This window comes from Diuraphis noxia, unplaced genomic scaffold (genome assembly GCF_037042655.1).
Source record: "Diuraphis noxia isolate RWA-SAM2 unplaced genomic scaffold, SU_Dnox_SAM2 contig0003, whole genome shotgun sequence".
Lineage (NCBI taxonomy): Eukaryota > Metazoa > Arthropoda > Insecta > Hemiptera > Aphididae > Diuraphis > Diuraphis noxia.
The window spans coordinates 9,735,995-9,759,004 of record NW_028301713.1 but is presented as its reverse complement, the minus strand read 5'-3'; the positions used below and the strand labels follow the sequence as shown (position 1 = coordinate 9,759,004).

The following is a 23,010-nucleotide window of genomic DNA, read 5'->3' as shown; positions in this document are numbered from 1 at the left end:
TTGAAATCATCAGCCAAGAACTAATAAAACACGTAGGTTGCTCGGATATTATATTTTATTATGTGCATAATGCATATTATTATGCTACCTAGCTAATTAGATATCAAAGAGAATAACGTATATTTTAATGTCCACATCTCAAAATGCTTAATAAATTATAATAAACATAATATATAAACGCTAAAACGCCACATAATTAGTGTGTTTTTGATGCAATACCAACACGAAACGCTTATATACTCGTTTTATACTTATAATAAACAGTTGCATCCTATTAAAATATAATTATTATTATTTTTAGTGTTATTCTTATTATATTTACTGTATAGTTGGTATCATCTCCCTTTTATTTTTATATTAAAATTGTAGCTATTGGCTATATCATCACGTCGGTGCAGCTGTAATGTGGTGTGGCTTGAGTACCTACTGGGGGAAAAAAAAATCGATTTCCTAAAATTATTAGTTCTCTGCATAACATCATCCATCAGGTTATACAAGGTCGGATTATTGTTCCTAACACGTTGGATAATTGATGTGGACTACAGCACTATTATTTACGTGTTGTATATATTTATAGAATAGGTAGGTTTATACATAGGCACTATTCGTATCGTAATATTTTAATTTCGTATACTGCACGTGTATAATATAATAAGTAATTACATATACGTCGTGCCCAGTAATGGTTTATAGTACCATCTTTGGTTTCTACATAATATTATAATTTATAATAATCTAATATATTCTGTTGTTGCCTGTTGACTTTGATCGTAAAATTGTTTATTTTTAGTTAGAATATATTATAATGGGCGCTGTGTGATGCACATCGAAGGAAACCCAGAAACCACACACGAAAAGTACATCATATATATATATATAGCGATATAGAATGGTGTGTTGTGTTTAATATAGTTATGGTAGGTACATATAACTTAAAAAAAAATTACTTATAACATCACTTATTATTTGATCAGTGGGTGCAAAACACGAGTTTTAACCTCCCCACCGTGACCATCACTTGTTGATTTAAAACGTACCTAAGCTTGGAGTAGTTTACTGCATATATATTCTTTTATTGTAGGTGCTACATTATAATTTCTTGGATGATTAAAAATCGTCTGCCCACCATCAACACGACTCACCCCATGATCACTCTAGATTTGCAACACTGAAAGTCTGAAAATCGTCATCTGAAAACGGTCTACAACAATAAATTGTATTGTTCTACGCAACTTTTGTCAGCACCGATGACTTTACGGTCATTATTATGTTCACTTGGACAATTTTTTTTTTTTTTTTAAATTAAAAAGAGTTGGTCGTGTTTCGATACTTGTTGTTTGATCGATTAATATCAATATTTTATTTAGGTACCCCTACCAATTTTTGGAAAAAAATTGGTGTGTTAAGTAATGTGTAAAAAAACTAAGAAGAACGAATAACGAGAGTGTTGAATACTCGACACATGTAAATCTGTTGGAGCCGCAATTATCCGAAGCAATTCGAAATAAAGACGTCTGTAAAAAGTCAAAAATCGTTATCAGAGCTATCCGAAAAAGTGTATGATGGAAAAACACGTCATCGGCAAGACATTGTAACATTATTGTAAAATACAAATTATATTTATACAGATAGGTAGGTGCCCACGATATCTACGTTCAGTACGTTCTTAATCAGTTAGCTCATATAAAAAAAACAACAACGAATTACGTTGACATTATGTATAATGATAATATACATTATTCTGTGTTACGCCGCAGATTGACCAAAAAAAAAAAAAATCGACAATATTGTCCGGTGCAAAAAAAGTGAAATTTTTCAATAAAAATTCGATTGAAATAATATTATAATATCGATGTTATAACGGCGCGAAAAACGATAGTGATTTTATAATATTGTATTAATGTATTATTATAGGCGTAACCGACTAATCCGCCGATCAAAATACGCGACGTATTATAACGTCCTATAATAATAATACAATATTAATAATAATAATAATATTATAATACACTTCTGCCCACGACAATAATTATTCGTACCCACGCGAATATTTTCGAAGGCGGAACAATCGCGGACGTTGCGCCCGTCGTGTCATATGGTCGTCTTCGTCACAAAATATGTTCTTTACCTACAGCCCAATTAAGTGAATGATGCGTATTGATTTTTTTTCACAATATAATTATAATTATATTATATTTTTAATCGACGCCATATTATTATCATTATATAATATTATAATAACTAAATAACGACGTTATCGTCGCGCCATTCGTCGATTGCGTGTGCGGCATAACTTTGACATGAGTGTGTATACGAATATTACCTACATAGGATAGGGTGGGGAGAGATCGGGTGATAGATAGAACGAAAAGAATTCAAACGGTCGTCGGCCGAGAGCTTGCCAAAAACGTTCTAGTGATGAATGACAATGCGTATTTACTACGCGACGTTGCGACGATAATAAATCGTAATAAATTTAATATGGAAAAGACGGCGCTGTGACGTTATTACATAATTTTATATTACTATGATGTAGTCTGCAAGAGGACGACACGGGCCTCATCCCGGCGGACAGCGTGGAACCCACATCAGGCAGATGATGGAGATACCAAAAGTGTAGTTGACCCCGGATGAGCTCGGTTTCGACTAATAATATAAGAATTTTATTTTCCAAGCATCATATTTCGACACCAGTATTGAGTGAGTTTTCAGGATATTTCTCGTCGTATTGTGTACACAACATCGTCAAAACCTATAAACATTGATTGGAATGTGTGGACAAACGTGATATTAATCACAACTTCTATCTAATTCGGGAAAAAATTATTCCAAATACTTAAGTATACAGCTATAAACATACAATACATAATATAATACGATAAAAATTTTAATAAAACACTTTAAATAATATTATACGTACACCATTTTAAGTTGTCTTATTGGTTTATAAATGTAAACATAATAATATATTGTATTCATATAGATAAGTTGTTTATTCTGAGATAATTTATTCGGTGCACATTTGAACTTCTTAATGCATCATAGGTACGCATGATGTGTTGTTAACTTATATTTATAGCATATTGAAACGTTTTTAACTCTCAAGGCGCATATCACTTTACATGTCTACAGTCTACACCACCGTAAATCTGGACTTGAACTTCTTACAGCAACAACAACAACGACGACGACGACGATATATTTTATTTAAATAGTCTCGGCCGAAGAATTCCAGCGGCAGCGAACGTTGTCTAATAAAAAAAAATAGTCTTTTATGAAAAAAGGGCTGTTTTTTTTCTCTCATACCTTAGTAAGTGGAAAACGTGTTGTGTCTTGTGTACTGCCTCCGCCGCCGCGACCTTGGAGCCACCAATGCCAACGACACGCACGCGCTCACCCGCCGCCGACACGTCTCTTCACTTTTCCTTTCGGCGGCCTACCACCGAGCGGACCTCTCACCACCCCACCCCGGTGGCCGTTCTTGCCGCCGGTCTACGGACGGGCGACGCGACCACCGACGCCACTGCCACCAAGCACTCCCAAAACGCGTTCTCCGGTGTCCCGCGACGGTCATTCCGCGCGCAATCGTCTCAATACGCTCGCGCACTTCCGCCGCTCGAGTTGTTCGCTGTCGGTCACCCGTCGGATATAACACATTATTATTATAATTATTTCGAAACACAACGACGTAAAACTATCGTTTTTTTTACGCGCGCCCGTGTAGACATTTACGACCCGACGACCATCGACGAAGTCTTTCCCGAGTGTATTCCGTGAGTATTTGTTTATTATTAAAGCTATTGCATGTACTTTACGAAATTACACCATAGATTTTACCTACCTATATAGGTAATATAGAAGAAATTGATATGTATCATCAGTTATAGGTTACCTCTTAGGTGTACGGCTGTACGCCTTCGATATCATAATGCTAGCGATAATATTGCAGGTCTCGATGAAAATTAAATTAAACTCTTAAATTCATTAATACCTGTCTATACAATATATATTTGACACTAATACGCGAATAATATGGGGGTTGATCTTAAATCAGGATACAGTAATTTTTCTGGTAATTTCTTGCGTAGGTACCTAATAAAAAAATAACATTTTTTTTTCATGTCATCGAAATTTCACCTAAACTAAATTAAAACTAATTTCATTTGAAAACTCAAAACAATTATTAACAAATTAAGTATTGGTTTAATATTTATTAATTAGGTATATGTATCGAAACCTGAAAAAGATTCTACATCGGATGATATTGTGAAACTAAAAATCTATTTTGTCATTTAAAAAAATAAATACCAAACTTGAATAATTATTGATATAAAAATAGCTACCCAAAAGTGAAATCCCATTTAAAACTCGCGTACGAATTTTGTATGGTAAAACCTGGCATGGTGAAATTTTTTTCTTATAAATTACTACTCGAAGTGGGTTCATAATTATATTTTTTGCTTCTATAGTAATAATGTACCCGTAAATACATGTAAATACAAAACTGAGGTCACTGAAAAACTTTTATCTCTCAAAGTTCGAACGCTACAGTATAAGCCTAGGAAAATTCACTCTTATTTTCGTTCTCTTAACTTAGAGGAACAGGAAAATCCTCGATTACCTCTCAAGTATATAGAATATTTTTCTTCGTTTTAATGTTCATACACGAACGTGTTTTAAGTTGGTCACTCGTACAAGACTTGTATATAAGAGACGACATTTTTGTTATTTTCTCGTTGTTCGTTTTTACCTAAATGTGTATACTGCGCTGTATACTTAGATGTTGCAGTAGGTATAGGATATATCTATATTGTACAAACTCTTACCGACCGGATTAAATATTAATCTATAGGTATAATACGTCATGTCGCTATTATAATACCTACGTCCCACCACCTGTTAACAATTGTAGTGCAGATGCCCAACGACTTCTTTTCTCTGCTGCAATCGAGATTCAGTTATTATATAAAGCGAGGAAAAAGGTATATGCGTGGTCGTGTACATTCATAATATATATATATATATATGTATAGTAAATAACATATTATATACTTCTACGTAGCCACGTAGGTACATATATATTTCATACTTCAGAAATCTGTTAGAATAAGCCAATAAGCCTCAAAAAAAATAAAAAATATATATATATTGAGAGAGGATAGGAACGTATTACAAGTTATACAACACAGGGGATTGTCAGGACGAACAAAATTATACATACTACATATTATATTCACTTGCCTATATTCTGTCACATTCAAAATGTGTCACGTATGAAATATTCATTTTATTATATCCATCGATTATGTATTATATGTGAAAAAGCAGGGATTTAGATATTTTCCAAAATGTATTTTCATTGAGTCTGTATTTTGGGGAGATAAAAATATTTTAAAATCATTTTGTTATTGTAGTACCTATACTTGGATTCATTACGTTTCATTCAAAATATACCTAAACATAAAACTCGAGGAAACTCTAAACTTGTATATAATACCATCAACGTGAAATAAAATATTTTTAGGATTCATAAGTAGGTACCCCTATTATATACATTAGTACATTACTATATGTTTCTATTTATTTTTAACATTTCATTGTATATATTGGTATGCAACAATTTCTCAAAATGGATTTTTAATATGGTTTCTATGATTGTGCAATGTGCTTTGCATCTTTCATAATTCCAAATAATTTATTAGCACTTAACGTTCGATTTCGTTTAACCTCACATTTTCTGTTACGTGAAGTGACAGTTACGTTATATTAAAGTTAATTTTTTAAAATACGACTCAGTGGTTTTGTCACAATTATATTTTTAATACACCTTGACCCGAGTGCAGCCTTTAATCCTAAAAAACGTGCGAAATATTATTTTCATTGTAGTTTTGTGTAATACTTATGCAGAAGCTTATAGTTTATAATATAAGCATTAGAAAAATTCACATGACCTTTAATGTTGAACGCATTAACAAATATAATATAATGTCTCTACTCTTTATGTTTTATACGAAAACCCCGTAGCAATGAACTAATTCGAAAACAACGACTACTACTAAATAATTATTAAGAACGAAGCGAGCGTTAAAATCTTTCGAATAATAACAAATAACAATAAATAATACCTAGGTATAGAGGTACTATTTCTATATATTAATCTCCACTCATATGCGGTGTTCAAAGAATGTGATTACGTATGGTTATCGTCTTCGACGCTAAAAGCGATGTTTATGATATAACAATAAATAATAATCAGTGGACATGTATAATTGTATATAATTAACGTGTGAAATAATAGGAATGTTCAAGATTATGCGATATACCACGTCGTCGTTATGGTCATTGTTGCAATGCGTGTGTTCTCTTATTCCTTTTCCGTTTTTGACGTTTTAGTCACACAGCGGGACAGGATTACATTTTTTTTTACCTTTACATAACCATATGTAGGTACCGACGATTTTTGCATTGTGTTTTGATATCGCGTAGGTAGGTATTACACGTAGTTTTTGTAACGAAATCATAAGCTGTATAGGTATGCCTATATATGTATGAAGTGTATATTCATATATATATATATAATATATGAACATGTGAATATATATATACACAGCGTTCTGGACCGGATAGTACCGAGACGAATGACGTTTAAAAGGAAACAAAAATTCGCGATGTCTTCGCGTGTTGCGCAAGTCGGGTACGATCACTCGGTCGGCAGATGATGTATATTTTCTTTATCGTTTCATCATCGGTGAGCCTAATATTGACGGATATGAAATCATAATTCCAATTTTTTATTAACGCTTTGATGCGTATTTTAATCGAAAATTTTCATTTGTCAATAACATCATTGCTTTCACGTAGTTCTTAAGTTCCGGCGCCATCGCGTTATATATATATTATAGGTCCCATTGATCATTATTATTTTTATTATTATTTCCAAGAGAGTTTTTTTTTATGCCGATCTAGTCTTGCGCGCCTGTCGAATAAAATAGCTTTAAATCGTTTTCGATTAATTTTGTCGCCTCACAAATATTCCAATTATCATATTTTATATACACATTTACACAACAAAATATTAAATAACTAGCTTATTATATACGTTCATATACTTCATAATATAATATAATCATAACTATATCTATTCTGGAATTTAAATTGATTATAATATTATAATATATTGTGCCAAAAATATATCTACCTATATAAATTGTCAGATTACAATAACGATTAAAAAAGTAATATCATACCCAGATATTTTGAACTAAATTCGGCACACCGTTTTGCCCACATTATTCATACTATTTGTACATTATTTGTATTATACCTGTATATGATAATATTGTACAATGTATCGACTTCAGCTTGATCTGACAAATTTTCGTAATTTTATAAATCAGCCAATATTGTTAGTCATAAATCTATAATATTGATACGTATATTTTTTCGTTGCATTTAACTCGATTTCGACATATGCAGCAGTCTAGACTCCAAATCTATGCTTGACCTCTATAGTATGACAAAATAAAAATATTTAATCAATCACGATTCTTATAATAATGCTTAAACACGTTCGTGTATTTGTTTATTTATGATTTCATATAAGCTAATAAATATTCCGCCACATTTGCAATGGAAATATTTGAATTTGATCACCTGCTGTAGTGATGCATACTCGTACAAATCAATGAATCACTTCAATATATTTTATAGTTGTGCAACAGGTTGTACTTGCCTACATATTAATTATTATTTATTGTACAATCCATAAATATGATTATCGATTTAGTATTTATAGGTACACTGAAATGTAATCAAATAAATTTACAAAACGTGTACATGCTCACGCATGATATATATATTATCAGGGCTGTGAATTTAATGCACTTAAAAACTATTAAATATGCATGCATGTATGCACTAAAATCTGACAAAATATGTTCTAAAATTCTTAAAATATGCTAAAAAAACTACAAAAATTAAATTTTTATTTTTATTTTTTTCATTAGTAAATGTTTTTTTTATTAATTTTAGTTTAAATATTAGTATTTTTACTTCTTGATATGAGTATATGAGTTATTGATCTTAACTAGTCTTGGTCTTCGTCGAGTTGATATCAGCAAATTAATTTAATCTCGACTTCAATAGTACAATAGGTAGTCAATAATATTATACATTAAATACCCGAGTAAAAATAGAATTATTTCGATAAAACTATAAAAGTTATAGTTTATACCTACTATAAGATTGACCGAAAAAATGTAAATATTACGAAAAAAAAACATTTAAACAAAAATATTATTAAAACATGCATTTGTATGCCCTAACCCATGAAATATGCGAAAATATGCAAAATAAAATTTAGTATTTGAATTACAAATAAGTCAAAACAAATTTTGACCGAATCCATTTTTTTATAAAGTGTAGCAAAAAAAACATGCAAATGCATTAAATTCACAGCCCTGTATATTATATATATATATTATGATAAGTATAATACAGACATTAGTCTTACTCGATATACCTTGCAAAAAGTCAAGTATATGAAACGCGTGTGTACTGAAATTTCTAAAATTACAAGAACAAAATCGACTGTAAAGTGTAAAATATGTCTTAAGGTCATATAACATAATATTATACATTTCACTATAATTTACTACATATATATCCGTAATTAAATTAAATCTACAGCAACTATTCTATAACCCTGCTGTATATACCCTAAATTAATTTGTTCCATTACATATTTTATTTCATACGTGTTTTGACATGGCGAAATACAAGTAGATTATTATATTATTTTAATAATTTAATGTACATAGGTATAGGTAGGTACTTGCGGAGCCGCGAACTCGCGCATGATACATTTATTCCCCTGATAATTCGTCGTGGATCATTAATAATTCATTTCGATTTTTGCACTCCGGCCGCGAAGGCACATTATTGTTTGTACTGCATTCATATCGACAAAAATAATATAATTTATAGATTAAAAAAAAAAACACCAAATAATGGTCTTTGTCAAAATACTAACAGCACACGTCACTAATCGTCGCGGATTTCGGGCGCCAGGGTTCGGGTGCGATTATAATAATCTGACAGATTTTTAGAATTATGACGGAATTTCTTGTGCACAGGCGTGTTTTTATTGTTCACTATTTATTTGTCAAGCACAAGTGTTACGTACGAAATATCAGAACAAAATATTTTCGGTTTGTGATTTTATATACCTCTAAACTTTTGCCAAATGCTCAAATCGTACAGCTCTTCGATTTTTAACGCGTGATGGTTATGCGTCATTTCGTACAAATAATAAAATATCACAAGAAATGTCGTTTTAGTATATAAATTATATTCTAATTGATAAATACATTAAAAAGTAAAAAAAAAATCAATATATGCATATGGTCGTTTTCGTAGCTATATACATACCTAATTCCTATATGTGTATATGATGTACATATATACGATTCAACCAGGTTTGAAATAGCTGTAAGAGACGGATTGATTTCGTAGATCACACCCATTTGGTCAATATTGAATAAGATCCGATGATGATGGCCGTCGAAAAAGACTCTCGATGAATTCATAATTAATAATTTAATAGTTTTGTCACGTCCCGCGGCCACAGAATAGGTAATCTTCACCGCCCTTATATCGTCTTCGTGACGCTAATTCCTGATGCGCGATCACAGGATTTGATAAAATATAAAAATAATTTCAACGGTCGCGGGACGGATTAACATAATATAGAAAAACAATCGCAACACATTCCGTAACAATCGTAACACATTATATATATTTATCACACGAAGGTAAAATGCTGCTGCTGCAGGTTCAACGCACTCTTGGCTTTCACCACTATATAATAATATTATATAGGTGGTACATCGATGGCGCCATAAATCCACGACGTTATACCATATTGGTACCACGTGGTACGCTGTCTTAACGACCCCTTGCACCGGCTGTAACTGTTGTTGAACTTGACTGTTGGTACCCATACCACATGCACTACACACTCGTCGACGCGATGGTGTGCAGATATCACTATATAAGTACATATTTTGTGTAAATATAACATATAGTGATCGACTGCACGACGGCGATCGGTAGGTCGAATTTGGATTTGCGTAAAATATTATACTGTGAAGATAATATAATATTATTATAGTTAGATATTGCGCCGCATCCAAAACCACGTGGCAATAGTAAACCGAACATATACATATATTACCGTCGTTTGTCAACGTGAAAATGGAAAACTTTCGCTTCGACTCGAAGGTCGGTGAGATTTCTAGAGGACGGCCAGTCATCGCGTCTATCAGATATAGCTGCTGTTGCTGCAGTAGCAATAATAATGAAAGCGGGTGTGCGCGAGCGCGCGTCTATTCTATTTGCAGGACGGAAATGATAATTATTTTTTTTTTCATGTATATATGAGGTTCAGACATATTTTTATGACGTTCACGAGATATGTCAAAAAATGATAAACGTGATAAACGCGAGGATTTGCTGGGAAAAATAAAAGTAATATTTCTATTCATCGCGGTTTTGTAATGATCATCATCATAATATATAGGCGAAAAATTTCTTTGGTGAAAAAAATATATAAATTGTAGGTGCCTACCTGTCTATATTTATCTAGAATACATCATCGTCTGTCTTTGAAACACAATATCTAGAATACATACATATTACACTGTAATTGTATTGTTTTCAAATAAGGATTTTAATATTTCGAAATTGTCCGATTGATATGATGAGCGCCGTCGTGTATTATACAACATTAACAAAACAATTGTTTTGTTTCAAATAATAGCTCTGCAGCAGTGAAGAAGTATATACATATATAAATATATACTAATTATAAATAGAATCTTTGTCAAAACAACATCTTATAGCTGTGATCAACGCATAAGATCTATATAATGACTTAATTTGTTCCATAATTACGTTAAAAATATTGTCGCTGCTAAAACGAATATAATATAATGTGAAGTCTTCAAGTATAGTGTTTTGTTATTCTAAGTCCGACAAAGTGACTCATATAATTTACTGGAAATATTATTATTGCTACCTAATATACAGTAAAATTCCGCAGCCATCAAAAGCGCAATGAATAATGATAGGTAATCGCGGTCGTGTAATGCATACCGATTAATTAGTCAGTATTATATAGGTATACACGTAAATAAATAATTAATTTGTTCGAGATAATATTATGGTATAAGGTATATATATTGGTCCCGGAAATAGTAAAAAAAAAAAAACTCTGTTCCTGTACAAAAAAGTAGAATGTGGACTGATGTGTACGTTTATTGTGTACAGTCGGCAATTGAGTTTTCGTTAAGTCATTTTTTGAGCGGAGGCGAAATCACAACGCGCTGTACCCGCGATGTAGACGATGTAGTCAGTATCCGCAGGCCGAACCTATTATTTTATTTTCCACATAATTTCTCGCGAATAGTGTGCGTTATGTAACATTATTATTATTCACATTATGTGTCACTATATATTATTACGAGTGTGATTCGTCACTCGACGATGGGCGCACAGCAAGGACCACGCCGCGCCGTTCGAATGACTGCAGCAATACATAATATTGTTTTTGTCGGGATAAAATATTATCAAGTCTACCCGTGTACAGACGCGTGTGTGATGATATAATATGAATAGTCATCGAGTTATGCATTTAGAGCAATTTTTCATGTCTGAAATTTATTCAAAGCTTGCTGCAGGTAACGCGCGCGCGCGCGGTCTAATTATTTCTATTTTGAATATTCAAATAAGAAATGTGCAGTGGCGGCCAGTGATCTGCAGCTATACGAACAATATAATGCACGCATTTCGACCATTAGTTGTTTAGTGAGTAGTATATTGTATGCTATTGTGATTTTTTTTCTTGCCGTCTAGTGAAAACCGAAACGAATAAGATCAAAGATTTTTAAACGTTTTTTAAATATTGAAAAAAAAAAAAATGTACATTTATAACGTTATATATTATTATGAGCATAAACATTGTATTGTATACCCGTTGTAATGGGTACACGCTGAACCAACAAATACGAACGTATTATTATTGTAATGTGTGTTCAAGTTTTATATTTGAGTATAAGAGTATATATAGGCATACCAACAACGATTGTAACACGATATTTTTAATGTTTATATAGTTTTCGCTCATATTTGGTTTCGATTTCTTTTGCTGCAGTGATTAACGATGCGTGCAGGAGCAAACTTTCATGCGACGAATAAAATATATCATTATACATTTTTCCATGTTATTGAGTTCAAAACGTCGAAATCTGACGGCCGAGTCAGAAAGTTTTAAAACACGTTCAATTCGGAAACCGAGACACTTCCTATTTTATACTATACATATATATATATATGAACCTACCTAAGACGGATATACGGACTTTCCTCTGCACCTTTACATCGTGTTCGCGCGGTCCAGCAAACCGTTCTTTTTCGAATGCTCGTAAGATTTCACTGTTACGTTTCGTTAAATATCTGAGTAATTTAATCGCCGAGTAGATACCTACAAATATTTACACCATAATCTACGCACGTAATATTGTTATTTGTCGTTCGAAAATTCCAAACCAAATTATAATAATTATTGTGACAATAATACTATGACGTATTATAGGTAGGTACATACATGCCTATTTCATATCATTACTATCGATTTCATTGCAACGTGAATTCTTCCAACTATTAAAATCATTCGTCTCGTAATTATAAGTCCACGCGATTTTTTTTTTAAATCGTTTTAAACATAATATATTATGATAATTATATTATTATATTGATAATTGTCAATAGTTATCGCGCCGACGGCGACGACGAAGTTTGAACAACGCGCACATTCTTGCCATATACTTAACGTTTCACTCATAATAGACACACGACCTATACCTCTTATTATTATAGACAGGTACTGAGGTACCTATAATATTATATATTCGAACTCGACCCACCGATTTTCTCCCGTAATTACACAAAAGCTAGTATGTTTCGTAAAAACAAAGTGTCGAAAAAAAATGGTTTCAATAGTGAAATACAAAACGATAATGACGACTTAATGATTAATACTAATTATTAAATTACTATCGTAAATAATTTTCATCGATTATTATTGTCGATGTCGGTGTGCGTATAGCCATAATATATATGTTATATTAATGCAGATAGTTGCGTGCGCGGCGTAAAAGCCATCATCACACAAGAACGATCGAATTTCCAAAAAAAGAAATTAACAAAACACTATGTATATGTAGAACCGTTATACCGTTGTTTCGGTCTCACCCAGTGCAGCAGATCAAAATCCGGGAACTATAAAATCGATTGCGCAATATTATCCTACACGACTCTGCCTACACGTGTTTGGCGCGATCACATTACCTATACTACCTGTTTTATTATTATTTATCACTATTCGAATTCCGTTCTACGATGACGGACCGCTTTCGTTTTCGTTCGCATTCTCCTCGTCCACACACGCGAATATCGTCGTCGTCGTCGTTTGACCGGTCCATTTTTCTCCTGCGCCAATGTATACCTACACCTACCTATAATAGTTGGCAGTTGCTGAGGTGGTTGGACAGGAAGCATCTCCGAGCTCCGACTGATCACGTATTATCGCGTGCGCGTTTTATAGGACCCCCGTCGTACGTAGGTATGCCTATACATAATAATATATTTTATTAATTAAAATAAAATATCGTCTCGCCGCGACAAGTTCACTTTCTACACATAATACGCACGGGCACATGCCGCCTGTAAAATACGAATAAATAATAATAATATGTTGATTTCGCCGAGCAAATTCGCTCGGTCAAATGCATGGCAGCCCGCAGGAGAACACAACTTACTGCTGCAGGCAACCGTAGTCTGTCGGATGGCGACGGTGATATACGGTTTGTTGACTTTGAAAAACGAAAAAAAAACCTCGTTTAATAACGATTATTAATATTCTTTTATTAAAGACGATGTATAATTGCCTTACCTGCATATCGTCTTTGCGACTCCAGCGCACATGTAGAACATGCATATTTTTTTGCCCACGAACACTTGATGGTAATGGTTTCGTTTTTATTTCTCTTTTCCGTTCCAAGGAATCTCGACGTTACCAATCATAACGAGTTTTTTTGTTTCAATTATAAAATAAACGTAGCCACGTTAAAATATGTAAAACGTTTGAATAATATCGTTTAAAGAAGAGAAAAATATTATGAAACGAGAACCATTTCGGCATAGGAATTATTATTAATATAATATTATAAAATGGGTAGGACGTACTATACATAGTTAGACATCAGACATCAGACATCAGACATCATTCAGTGTTAATCGAATTTGTTTCGTCTCTGACAATGCGCAATACAATAACAATTATTATTATTGATGTTAAATTGCTCATTTAATACATTTATAATTATGAACGTTCGTCTGCAGCATTTCGTTTGTATAATGTAATTATATAGTAAAATGTATAATAAAATGTTCACTATCGTAATAGATTTATTTTTTTACCGGATGACTATCAGGGTCGCAGTTAATGCATTTACATCCGCGAGTTAGTTAGAAGTCGTCCATGGTAATTGCCGACTACTGATCAGAACGAAAATCATCGGTTCGCAAAAACAAGATGATTATAAAGAAGTGGTTGAACGGAAAAAAATAAAAATATATAGTAATCGAGATTTTCAAATTGCAATAATTACCAGTAAGGACGTAAACGTTTGCGTGTTATTGTTGCTCGTCTACGCCCTACAGCCGTACATGCAGTGCTGATGCAGTTTTACCTGCATAAACATGCGTGGTAAACTCGAGTGAATAATTATATAAGAATCCGAGTAGGTAACGAGAAAAACATATGCGCAGAGGCCAGACGCGTATTCGCTGTCGTCTGTTTTGGCAAGATCCAATTTAAAAAAAACTCATATTTCCGACATTTTTATTCACCAGCACTGATGAACGTCATCAAACTAAATTATAATATTATACTTATAGCCAACAGTATTTACTGTAAAGCATCGTGAGTCAAACGACGTACCTATATGTTATTTTGTATATAAAAATAAAGTTAAAACTCGCACTTAAAATATAAGTACAGAGGTGTGTAAAATATTTTTTGCAGTGTCGCAGTGATGATCAAAACAAGACTTTCAAAATTTTGAATTTGTTCAATTGTTTATTTATGTATTTTTGAAATTTTTTGGGAATTTAGAGTTTTTGGAGTATTTTTTTGAATTTTAAAAACAAAATATGAATTATAAATTTTGTTTTGTGATTTTTACACAGCAACCTGATTTTTATATTATTAAATAAATACATCAGGTTATAAAGTAGGTACTAGTAATTCGTGTTATATTATCGGCCAATAGTTGAAATATCAAAATCTAGATGGTGAGTTTAGGCGATGTATACGATAAACAGGTCAATAAGTTATGGTCATACATCTAGTAGTCTGTACAAAATTTTTAAATTTGATATCGATTATACATTTATACTACTAATACTTATTTCAAAATAAAAATACGCTTATAATATATTTTGTTATTGTTATTTGTTTAGTTATTTTTAAAATGCATTTTTTTAGTCATTTTTGAATTTTTTAAAGACATTCTTTGGGATTTTTAGGACATTAAAGCCCCAGTCCAAATTAATAGCTAATTAGTTTTCGACAGACACTTATTTGATATAAGCGTAACAAATAAAAAACTTCTTACAAGCACAAATCTATTGTACAGTCAAATGTATTTCTAGATAATTAAAAATATATAACCGTTTTTATTAATATTTATATACATACGATCTAAAAGCAAAATAATAAATTTATGATTTTTATCGCATTGCCTCAGCAGTTCGCTGCATGACAATCGCGTATTGCAGTTATATCCGTTTTTGTTTTTTTTTGGTATATACAACCATAATAAGTACATCCTCCGTGAAATTAATTATTACACTACTATTAAGTATAGCAGGCACGCTATTTATTGTACGCATGATTGGACGTATAGATCTATGTTATAAAATTAAATAGTTTTTTTTATTTTACTTTTCCCCGAACGAAAAAAGAAATAAATTTTTCAACTATATTATGTCATAAATAAAAAATAATATCGATGTAAACAACAACACAGGCCACAGCGTGCCGATTTTATTTTTGTTACAAAGTTTCGAACGTTGAATGTCACGTATAGCTTAACATCAAACATTGGTACTTATACATTGTATCATGTCATTAATTCGAGGAACGTGTGTTGAAAATGATTTTGACGGTGTCCTTCTATTACTCTGAGCATTTTCGCTTACATTTTATTAGAAGTTTCGGACAATTTAATCATAATTTAATTTGAATGTGACCTGATATACATATTGGTACAATCTAAATAGTTCCGGTGTGACAATTATCGTATTATAAAATGTCTGCACGAACGATTTTAGGTGATATACCGGCATTAATAATATATTAGTTACTCAACAACCATGGCGTAATGGATAACTAGGTGATCAACAAAAAATATATCTGTATGATAATGCCATAATAATCCCCGTTAGTTTTTTTTATCAATTCTATAATACTTAAATTAAATTGTTTTTTTTTTTTTTTAAGAAGTTAAATAATTTTATTAAAATGTATGTAATTTTGAAATAATCATAGGGATATTTTAGGATTTTCCAACAAAATTTATTAATTCATTTTAATATTACATTTTATTATAGTTATACGATGTTCACCTATTATTTGTAATAAATTAGCATGACATTTTTAAATATTTATAAAATCGAAAAACTAATTAAATTTTTTTCAACAGGTCCTAATAGATCATGAAAGGGTGGAGATTGGTCGTGCTTCTTTGCACGGCCTTGCTGAGTGAACCAGTACGGCCACAAGAAACATGGAGCCGGCCGGAAACTGCAGAAAAACGTGTTGACGATTGGGTACCCATAACGGCGTCTTGTCCAACGTGTCATAAGAATCTAGAATCTGGTGGCGAAGCAGGCGGCGTTGACGAAGTCGGACGTCTGTTAAATCCACCGGCCGTCCCCTCTAGCCGTGCATTTAATTTTAATGCCAAACAAAACAGTTTTAACCGGGCTCCAGCTGGTGAACCGTACGAAGTCACAACACCAGCGGCATCATCGGCTCAGTTCTTCAGCCAACAACAAGCGTCGAAAATACCGCAACCAGTGCACTTTCCGGTACCATTTTTCAACCAACAGAACCCGTTCCAGGGTAGATTTCAGGGAGTACCCAATTTCCAACCACAATTCACGTTCATACCTCAACCACAAATCCAACCCGTGCCGAAGGAAAACAAAGTGACATTTCCTGAATCACCGTTCATCCAGCAACAAAACAAAGGGTCGGTGCAACTTGTGTACGTTCCCATTGAAGCATTACAGAGACAAAAGCCCAGGTTGCAAGCCGATAGGCCGATACAGCAACAGTCACAGATCGACACGAAGGCGCAATCTCCGTTTGAAACTGGAAAACTGAAGTTCCAAAGACCACCGCAACCATTTGAAGGTCAGTTCCCGATTGCTCAACAGTTCGGACAAGATCCTAATCGTTTTGCACCACCACCACCACCGCCATCATTTGAACAGAATGCGGCCCGTTTTCCACCACCATCACAGTTATTTGAACAAGGTAAACCTAGTTTCCCAAATCAACTGAAGGAACAGCGTCCAGAGTTTTTGCCTCAAAATGAACAGCCAGTTGGTCCACAATCATTTCAATTTGTCGAAGACGCAAGAAATCCACCTTCCAACTTTTTCCAATTTCACGATAATAGATTCCAAAAACCGTCCTTCGAAGATAAACCAAAAGAAACAAAACCACAAGGACAACAAACTTTCACGCCCAATCAAGATGAATCAAGGCAAGAATCTGCACAAAATTTCGTTTCAAACTTTGACGGAAATCGACCAAGACAGGGACCACCACCACAACCACAGAATTTACAACCGAATCTCCAAGAAACGAGACCAAGACAAGAACCACGACCCCAAAGCGCCCAACCTAATTTCCAAGAAACAAGGCTAAAACAAGAGCTACCACCACCAAAGTTTATCCCCAAATTTGAGGAACCAAAATTAGAATCTCAACAACAGTTCGTTTCCAATTTTCAAGAAACAACAAAGCCGAGACAAGAACCTCTTCTACCACCGCAGTTCATTCCTAAATTTGAGGAACCAAAATTAGTACCACAACAACAGTTTGTACCGAATTTCCAAGAAACGAGACCGAGGCAAGAATCATCACCATCGCCGCAGTTCGTACCTAAGTTTGAAGAACCGAAGTTGTTACAACCTCAAGCACAGTTCATTCCCAATTTCCAAGAAACTAGGCCAGGACAAGACACACAACTACCACCTCAATTCGTTCCTAAATTTGAAGAACCAAAATTAGAACCTCAACAACAGTTCATTCCAAATTTCCAAGAAAATAGGCCAAGACAAGAATTGCCACCACCAGGGCAATTCGTTCCCAAGTTTGAAGAACCAAAATTAGAATCTCAACCACAATTCGTTCAAAATTTCCAAGAAATTCCACAACAAGAAACAGCGCAACAAATATTCACTCCCAATTTCGAGTCATTAAGGCCAAAACCAGAAATTCAACAAAACGTTGTCCCTAATTTCCAGGAAACGAGACCTAAACAAGAACAAGAAATAAAACAAAAATCAAAGCCGAAGGTTCAACTATCACAACCTTCGACATTAGCACCTCAGCAGTCATTTGATTCACCAAGCTTGACTGAAAAAGCAGTACTAACTCCATCAACACCATATCCGCCTCCACATCAACCTCCACTTTCTGTTTACATGGAAAAACGACTGGATAACAAGATAAACGAAGTTCTGACCATACTAAAAGACGCAAAAACTATACCAGTGTTAGATACAATTGGCAATCGTTCACCCAAAGTGTTTGTCGGACCAACTGATCTTGATGTACCTAGAGGTTATGTTAAATTTGCATTGCCTTATTTATCGTCACTCGATATTACTAAAATTGATTCAATGGCTGATCGCTTACCATTTTTCGTCGCTCCACTTAATTTTAAGCCACCGCCTGGTTACGCAAAAATTCCATTCCCACCACCTCATATAGGATCAGTAGTTGTGTCTTCCAAGTCTCCAGTTGTTCCCTCTACTACCGAACTCAATCCATTCAAACTCACGTCTCAATTGCCGACTGAGGTGAACTCTTTACAACCATCTGTGTCGAGTACTACGCAAAGAGTAACCGAAAGAGCTCAACCTAGCACTGATGTCACGTCAGCCACACCTAAACGAAATCGGCAAAGAAAACCATTACATAGGGGTTCATTGACCAGTTTCAGCACGACTACTCCTTTGAATGATATCACAGAACGTCAAAGAGATCAATTTACAACACCAGCAGAACTACAACGGTTACCAGAAATTTCAACTTCGGTGAATGATCAACAACACTTTTTGGAGAGTACACCAACTTCCATTAGACAGAAATTTTCACGAAAACCAGCGGAACAACAACAAACCATTTTTGAAACTACGCAAGCATCTGTTGAAAAACAGCAACAGCAGTTTGATAACACACAGAAACCACAGTTTGATAACACACAACAACAACAGTTTGATAACACACAACAACAACAACAACAACAGCAACAGTTTGATAACACACCACAACAACAGTTTGAGAGCACACAGCAACAGCAATTTGGAAATGTACAACAACAGCAATTTGATAACACACAGCAGCAGCAATTTGGCAACACACAGCAGCAACAGTTTGACAACACACAACAACAGCAGTTCTTCGCAGATCAACAAGTTCCACAAAACCACCAAAACTATTTAGACAATTTGTCTCAACTCGAACAACAACAATTTTTCAATAATCAACAACCAAGCCAACAGCCATTTTATGAAAATCATCAACAACTTTTAGACAATCCTTCTCAAACCATTCAAGAGCAAATTCCAAACAATCCTCAATCAGTAACTGATCTAAACAATCCGGAAAGAAATCAGCAGCAGTTTATTTCTAGCTCAACTGAAAAACAGATATTTAAAAACTTTCAACAAATACAACCACTTTCCCAGTACCAGGTGGGAAATAACTTTTTAAACCAACAACAGTCATCCACTGAACAAGTTCAACCGGCTTTCAATACTCCTCAAACCGTATCCGAAGAACCTCTGACGGTAGCAACGTTATCCCCCACAGAAACACCAAAACTTAGACAACGCCTGTCGTATTATGATAAACTATTGTTAACATCAACCCAAGAGCCAGTAGAAACACCAAGTACTCAAAACATTATCGAATCCAGTGAAAAACCCAAGGAACGATCGAAATTGAGGCCAAGGCAGAGATTAACTACAACCAGAAGACCTACGACAGAGTCTCCGAGCACTTCGGAAGGTTCTTCGGAAGTAGTGTCCGAACAGGTAGCAGAAATATCGACGCAAAGATATAATCCTTTAAAGAGACGTCGCCCGGTTACGACAACGACGACTACTGAATCAACCGAAACTACGAGAAACCCTCTGAGATCTAGAACGACACAAGCTAGTAGATCAGAGTTTGTTCGATCGAGATCTAGCAGAAGACCAACCACGACAACAACAACGACAACAACAACTACATCCACTACAGAAGCCGCGCCAGTGCAGCAACAGTTCCAAGAAGAGGGACAGCAGACCATTCAACAAGACGAACAGAAAAAAATCGAAGAGGCCGCGTCGTTTTGGAATGAACCAGTAACTGTACAGCAGAGTCATGGTTATGAGTTAGACACAAGGTACACACAAGCACCTTCCGGGCCAGACAGCAAGTTTAGCAGCGGTGAACCACCAGCGGACGAAGACTTCTCGAAGGAAAAACACAATTTTGGCAGTAATAATGACAAGAAAGCTCGTGACCCGAACGCTGAGAAAAAAACGCCAGGCCGTCGAGGCCATTGGGTTAGAGTACGAGTGAAGAAGCCGCAAGACAATCTGGATACGGCTGAGTCACAAAACTCTTTAGGCCCGCTTTCAGCGAATGCCATTCAAGAGTTAGTGACAAAAGCGACCACCGAATTCGGAGTCTCGTCATCAGCCGCTCCGGAAGAACCTACCATTACTTCTACGACAACCACCACCACCACTACCACAGTTGCTCCGACAACCATGACTGCACCCGTAACCACTGCCAGTAACCAGAAGCAACAGTTAGTAACTACAGTTTCTGACAACGCAGAAGTCGCGGCGGTAACGACGATGGAAGAAGAACGTCCGGCTGAGACCACTCAGACTCCGGAAGTGTCATCATCATCCACAGTCAAATACCCAGACGACGAACAAGACGAGGCATTCCAACGAAACTTGGCTGACATGCTGGCTAAATTCATCAGTGGTGGTGGCGATGAACCACGGACTGAAACCGTAACGGCACCTACGGCAGCTGAAGAGTCGACGATGGACTTAGTTGCGGAAACAGAGCCAACCGACGCTACCGCCATCACTGCAGCCGCGGTCACGGAACTACCTGTTGCGCCGGTCACGTCTACCACGACCAAGGTATCTATGGAGACTGAAATATGTTATAAGGGCAGGTGCGTGAAGAGCAAAAAGAACAAACAGATCACCGACCTGGTGTCCGAGCCATGAATAATATAAAGTATAATATACTAGATATTAAATATATATATATTATGTACACGCGTATCTTAAGGTTATAATAAGAGATGACGAGAGACGACGATGCTTGTATATGACAGACGTCGGTAATTATCGAGTATAGTAAGTGTAGTGTACAGAATAATAAAATAATATATCACTCGTATATACGTCTCAAAGTCCACATAAAACCAAAGATACAACGGGATACAAATCTGTGCCAACGTCTAGAAAAAAAATATTTTGTACATATTATTTTTACGTATGAATATGATTATGTTTTAGTCACATTTAAATAATTTATTAGCTGCGAGTATGCGTTGAACAAACATTTATTTATATATATATATATATATATATATATATATATATATATATATACCTATCGATTGTATCTACTTTTCAGCTATTTTACATATTATGAAATTCATTTCATACAACTTTAAACATATTTTTATTTAATATTTTGTATTTGTAAATAAAAAAATTTTACTTATTAAATATTTATTCTATAAGTGAAAAATTTTCTCTATCATAAAAATACCATAATGTATATTGTATACTTATGTTTGCATTAAGTTATTATGAATCGTATGTGCGCTGAATATAACTATAACATCGTTAACAATATAATTTGATTATATTATTAATAATGTTAAGTTAAGCATAATAATATTATGTATATTGTGTAGAAACATAAGAATTTACTCTGGATCCAATAAAATCGGAAAAAGGAACTCTTCAGTCGAGAAATGTCTTAGTTTTATAATTTATATTATGTAATTCTTATATTCTTATTACTATTATTACTGTGTACAACATATGTATGATCAAATTAATTTTCTATACAAATATGTATTGATTTTTGTGTTATTATAGTTACCTACATTTAATATTATGTCATTTAGGACGACGATTTATCGATCTTTATCTGTTTGTTTTTCACTTTTTTGTCAAACAGCAATCATAAAACATAGAGATATTAAATTAATTTTAAAACAATAAATAATTAATAATGTATCATATTTATATTATGTTGGTGATTTAAAAACAAAATAGAAAATCATTGAAAATTTCTTTCGTTGGAAAAGACAATTGGACAATCTTTTGAATCACAAAAAAATAATTATAATTATTATTTTATATTATTTGCCCATTCATTACAATAACGAATTATGTCACCATAACAACTGATAACATCATCAATTATAAAAAAAATATAACCTAGTATAATTATTATATTATAATTTAATATTTGTACTGTTCGTCATAGTAACCATCGCAATGATGTTAAATATAATGATGGCAAATATAAACCCCAACAAAAAATTTCAGATG

At 34.0% G+C, this 23,010-nt stretch overlaps 1 protein-coding gene across 1 annotated transcript; it reads left to right on the top strand.

Moving 5' to 3' along the window:
- The first annotated feature begins 3,536 nt into the window (after window positions 1–3,536).
- Window positions 3,537–22,524, top strand: LOC107164172 (uncharacterized). Its single transcript, XM_015511895.2, has 2 exons — window positions 3,537–3,773; window positions 16,827–22,524. Exon 2 carries the CDS (start codon window positions 16,840–16,842, stop codon window positions 21,661–21,663), a length of 4,824 nt encoding a protein of 1,607 aa, XP_015367381.2. The 5' UTR covers window positions 3,537–3,773; window positions 16,827–16,839; the 3' UTR covers window positions 21,664–22,524.
- Window positions 22,525–23,010: the final 486 nt, after the last annotated feature.

Coding starts and splice junctions, on each gene's coding strand:
- LOC107164172 (XM_015511895.2), top strand. CDS start 16,840: ATGAAAGGGTGGAGATTGGTCGTGCTTCTTTGCACGGCCTTGCTGAGT.